The 6,000-nt window shown below is 34.0% G+C and overlaps 1 protein-coding gene across 1 annotated transcript; it reads right to left on the reverse strand.

Moving 5' to 3' along the window:
• Positions 1-584: 584 nt before the first annotated feature.
• LOC106708218 (fibroin light chain) lies at positions 585-5,811 on the reverse strand. The gene is made up of 7 exons (XM_014499695.2): positions 5,724-5,811; positions 3,656-3,738; positions 3,316-3,514; positions 2,813-2,944; positions 1,837-1,934; positions 1,364-1,508; positions 585-809 (listed from the first exon to the last, which is right to left on the reverse strand). The coding sequence occupies exons 1-7, from the start codon at positions 5,757-5,759 to the stop codon at positions 729-731; spliced, it is 774 nt and encodes a 257-aa protein (XP_014355181.2). The 5' UTR covers positions 5,760-5,811; the 3' UTR covers positions 585-728.
• Between the last annotated feature and the right edge of the window lie 189 nt (positions 5,812-6,000).

Consider the following 6,000-nt stretch of genomic DNA (forward strand, 5'->3'; position numbering starts at 1 on the left):
TTCTGTGCAAATTGTGGTCGAACATTTCTTTTTTTTATAATTTACTTTGTGCATACTTAGGTGAGGGTAAAAGATCCAGGGAAGACGGTGACATAGGGTCATGTTGCCGTAACACTTGTTAAGCCACTGTACAGCTTCTCCTAGGAAGTTAAGTACTGATGGTTCCGGTGCGTCCCTTGGAGATCCCGGAACCCACTTCTATTGCATTCGAGGTTCACCACCGAGGGGGATTCAGTGGGTTAAATTGCACATAACCTTGTCTTTCCACCAAAAAACATGTTATCCTTGGAACCCTCTCGTCACCAAAAAAGGTAAAGATAAAAGAGACAAAGAAATTAATTCAATATTATATTTACTAAATAATTTACAGACTAACAAAAATAAAACAAACCATCAAAACTGAAAGGACACATCTTTATTGGAAATCTTCAGTAAATAAAAATAAAAAATACTCAATTTCCGTAATAAAAAGCCTTTGTCGTTGTTTGTTATAAGATTTAGATTTACATAAATATTTGTGATAAAATATTCCTGCTATATACAGTATACAATATACAAAATATAATATTGACTTTAATAATGTGACGATATATGTATATACTATATTATAAATAATATATTTTCGAGAGTTAGACATGTTTGGCAATATGTCTGTACATCTTGTCATGTTGGTAGTATGACGTTATGTTCGTAATACGATGTCATGTTTGTAATATATGAGAAGGTGTTTAGACACTCCGTAAAAGTTCAACCTTAGCGGCAGCGGCGGCTCCAATTACGTTACCGTTGTTGCCAATTGCGCGCAACAGCTGAAAGGAGAAAAGAAAATGTCAATACATGTTTACATGCATGAAGCAGAGCCTTGCTGCTACAGGTTGATCCTAATATTGACCCTTAAAACAGATCCGAGGGAATACAAAAATGATTCGAACACCCTCTAAATTATAGATTAGGAATTACTATTGCTATTGCGATTTTTGGATCGGTTAAATTTGAATTAAATAATTTAAATACGTTTGAGATTGTTTATCGGTTCCGTTGTAAAATCTGCGACTGCTATTTGTATGAAAGCCACGAACGCACAAGTGGATATGGTACAGTCAGCTCCAAAATGTAATTTACAAAATTTTAGAAACTTGTGCAGAACTTCGGTTTTAATAAGTATACGGGTATTCGACATTAGCTTGTATACATAGTCGGAAGTGAACAGACATATTTTTGAAATCAAAAGTATATAAAAGTTCCTGAAGCTTTGTAAACTTATACCTATGCAGCTGACTGTACACTCACTGCTACCAGAAAGAGCAGTCGTGGTCAGAGTCGCGTTGTTAGCCGCTTAGTTGAACAGAGGTTTAAGACTTACGTTAGTGAGGGAGCCGTAAGCCTTCTGTACGACTTCAGTGACAGGTGACAACGAGGCTGCGGTGACGGCAGCGCCTACGTTGTTGCTGCGGATGTTGAAGGCGTTGTACAGCCTCTTGGCAGCGCAGTACTCCTCATTGTATAAGCTGAAACGGTACACTTCATGTATCTTTTTCCAATTAAAGTGGGTAAGTTTAAAATTGAAATTCTACATAGTTTAGAAGTTAGGAACATTAAAAACAGATAAAAAGTGCGAAGTTCGTTCTGTTATCATGATTTTACACTATAATATGGGTATAAAATTATCTTATTACCTCTTTTTATACGAGATAGCACTCGACTTTACTTATATTTATTTAGCGTCCACCTTAATCTTGGGTTCTTGTAAGTGAATTAACAATTCGACTTCAAGTTTTCAATCCGATGTTTGGACGAAACTTTTATTTCTTGTTATTTTATTTATGAATCCTTTACCTTGACAGGAAGGGATCAGCCTCCGAAAGCACAGAGTCCCAGGCCGCTTCAAAGTTGTAGTTTCTGCCACCTCCCACGCAATTGCCACGTCTACCACTCTATACACGAGTTAACAAGAATTGTTAAATAAACAATGGAAGACTAGGTACCATGCTCGATGTTTAAATGTCAAAACCATAGATCGGATCTCGGCATATTATTTGTTTGTTTTAGTTTGCTAAATAATTTAACTGACTATTGGGTCTTAATTTTTTCGAAACATACAACAAACAAATAAAATTAGCTGTGTCTTTAAATTTCAAGTTATTTGAAGCTTTATACATTATTTTTATAAAAGCATTGATGTCTAAATAACTTGCAATTTCTAATAAACAATATAATTCATATATCATCGTTAAATGTAAATAAATACGTTAGTTAGCTAATAGTTGTGGTAGACAATGATTAAAGTTGAAGCTGTATCATTAATCATTGCTTAGCAAAGAGTGGAAGAAATCATTAATATCAATAACAATGTAAATCCCAGTTTAGTTGCGCGCGGGGAATCGGTTGCAGAGATAAATGGAGTCTCGGGATTTATGCAGTGAGACTATTAATATATTGCAAGCTTGTGATGTGTTTGAGGAATTTATGCGGTGGATTTTATTTCCACTATTGTTATGTAGCATTGTTTAATCTTTTTTTTTGTAAAGATTTAATAAGTCAAGATAATCCACTGGTTGAACACATCGTCGACAAAAGGATTGATGTGATAATAATTAATTTATTCATAATTTTGCCAGTTAATAAAGTTCATAACGCCATCTAGTTAAAAAATTTTCACATTTTTAATTATTACTTAAGTTTTAGTATATTCCTTTGTTGCTTACATATCTCCAGAGCGTTTCCTAACCTGATAAACACTAACCCATTGGCACTTATATTTGACCATGCTCACCCTTAGAAAAAAAAAAAAACAGACCAAGAAGCTACTTACAGAGTATCTGACGGAGTTGGGGTTGAGGATGAGCTGGACAAAGGAGTCGATGTTGGCGACTAGGCTCTGGATGAAGTTGACTAGAGCGGCGCGAGTGGCTGCCTTGTTGCCGCTCGTGTAAGCGTTAATGAGCTGAAACATGAAGAAACTGAAGAATTTGCATTTTTTTATATGTTTAATATGGGCATAGTTAAAATAGCTAGTGCGTACCGTCCTTAGCCCACATCCACTACTTACCATCAGGTGGGTTTGTGGTCAAGAACTATTTTATTCGTTATTAAAAAAGTAACGCATTTTTTCCGTAAGACTGTTACGGAAAAAAAAAATCATTTTTCTTTAAGGTTATGAGTTATGAGGTCGTATAATGCATCTCTTTTTCTACGGAGAGGTTAGACATGTGTTTTGTTCTGTAAGGTAACCTCTCTTAAATCCATTATTTAGAGTACCACTATCATTATCTTCATAGTAGTTTCATGTAATAAATATAAAATAAGGGCTTTTACCTCGGCAGCAGTACAAGCGTCACCGGGGCTACCGTAAACCAACTCGCCGAGGAGGGCGATGGCCTGACCGACAGCGAGCGATTGGCTCTTAGAATCGGCCTGGTTGGCCATGTCGTTGAGGATCTGTCGGATGGTCAGGATGTAGATGTTGGAGTCGCCATCGTCGTTCAGAACGCTGAATGCATTCTCGATGCTTGAACTACAGAAATACACAGTAAATGTTTATAAATAACAACTGCTCTTAGATTTATCGTACTAAATCTACATTAGGGCCTCATTGAGAGACCTCTCAACGACTTTGAGTGACACATATTCGTAAGTTGTCTAACAGGAGTAATACCTTGGTTTGCCATTGTCAGGGACTGGTGGGATGTCATTGGCGTTGTACTGGGTGACGGTCACTGATGGAGCAGCAAATGCGCTCTGTAATAAGAAAATATCTGTTCTAGTCTACCACTATTCTATTGTCATTGCACATGTAAAATAGTAATCTCGTAGTGTTTTCTACTTGTTTTACGTATGGTTAATAATGAAAGAAAAAAAATAAGGGGTAAACATTGTACTATACTTTGATAACAAAAGATCTAACTCTGATAATAAAGGTATATAAAGTCCGTCACTTCCTTCAGAAATATGGTTAGTGTACAAACTCAGGTCCTCTATAAGGATTTTAGGTTAAAATAAACAAAGGTGTAAATATTTACGTCAAATATTGTTTTTGCTAATTGAAACAACAATCCCGGTTCAAGGAATTGTTATTTCAGTTAGCAAAATTAAGCGGTGACAGTTGTCCGGTTGGCTATCCCTCGGGATATGTCTGAAGCTGGCTTACGTATTCACAAACCAAGGATTAGCCAACTGCCAATGTTTGCTATTGATTAATGAACTTTGCAAAGACTGTCAATTAGAAACAAATATTAGCTCTTGGTTTGAAATCGATTATTAATAATTATTATTTAGAGGGTTCATTCGACGGTAAAAAAACAAAACATCTGTTTTGTTTATTGCAAGACTGATATTCTTAAAAATATCTTTACGGATTATCAAAGCTTTTAAAAAATTGCAGTTTAAAATAGTAAACCAGCAAGTGGTCACCTGAATTCTGTAAAAATAGTGAAGTGACCGTTGCCAAATAGACATCCGCATTTGCAGATGTATTTATTGCCTATCTTTAAAATACAGAAATAGCATATTATGCCTTCATCCGCAAAATTGAAAACTGTGTAAATTCTAAGTCTAAAATACTATCTGTATTAGTATTTATTTATACAGGTAATGTTTAAATTGTAAGAGTAAGGTAAGTAATCCACAGTAGACAGTTCTTGCGAGAGATTCGCGCGCCCATGAATATTTATAGAAATTACATATTCATAGAGCTGTGGATTGATGTGTTAATATGAACTATACTAAATATAACATCTAGAGGCTTTTATTAAATTCAACAAGATATTTCGATACCATGTATAAAAATAATATTATAAAAGAAAAGTTAATTGTCGTGTGATAATTAAAACTGTGTAATTCGCGGACTTGTGGCGTTTCTGTCCAGCCCTATGGGTGGTAAAAGTTCTAAAGAATGATCGAATCGGATCGGATATGAATCTGAGCGACTTTTCTTACGACGATCGGCTTGTGTACGAAGCGCTTTAACAAACTTTTTAAGCGAGAAGTAAATATTCAAAATACAATATTTAAATATGCGATTTTGTTTAATACAATTATCTCATTTTAACTTATTGTTAAAAGCAAATACAGTGTATTTGACTCTAACGTTGTTTACAAAAGTATTTTGTGAAATAATCTGAAATAATTTACAATTCGTAATAAAGAGAGAAAATTGCTTTTTTATCTGTAATTTGCAAACCAACATGTCAGGCGCAAATCCTCGTTTTCAATACGCATTGTGCTTGATTCGGGCCGCGAACATATTTGTATGGAAATCGAAATATTCGTCGCAAACGGTTATTGATAGCTCGATGATGTGGGAGAGAAAATATTGATGATAAAAATGTATTTTTTTCTTGTACAAGATTTGTTTTCTTAAATCTGAATTTTATACGCGTTCTTTATTTTCAAAATTCTATTTTACGCATGCTTTTATATTTATTTTTTATAATCAATAAGGTATAATTCATTTAAAAAGCTGCCAGTACGCTTTGAAATGGCTAGACTTAAACTAATGAAAAAAATAAAATTATCTATATTTATTTTTAAAATTAATTCTTTTGAATATCCTAAGATATTTTCTACCTTGATATTCAGTGCTGTCCTTTAAAAATGTTATTTGAGTAATATGACTAAAGCTTTCCCTTGCTGAAAAAATACTTATTTTATATGTACAATCAAAGTAAGCTATGAAAATTAATCTAATTTTGAGAGAAAAGTTTTACTAAAAAAAAAAAACTTACCGTAACAACGAGCAATATTAATGTGATGGGCAGCATCTTGCTGGTCTATAAGCGACCAATCCGGTATATATTATACACGTTCAAGAACATTTCCTACCACTATTTATATATTTATTAAAATCAACGCAAACATATTGCATCTGTGTAAACATGCCTTAACAATACAAAACAAACGTAAACTTTGCATTTGAAAAACTTATTGTTTTATCAATTGAACCTTATTGCAATTAGTAAAGGTTGAAAATGTTTTTTAACTATTCTTGGTGATGGTAAAAAT

Source organism: Papilio machaon, chromosome 22, assembly GCF_912999745.1.
Source record: "Papilio machaon chromosome 22, ilPapMach1.1, whole genome shotgun sequence".
In the NCBI taxonomy this organism is placed as follows: domain Eukaryota; kingdom Metazoa; phylum Arthropoda; class Insecta; order Lepidoptera; family Papilionidae; genus Papilio; species Papilio machaon.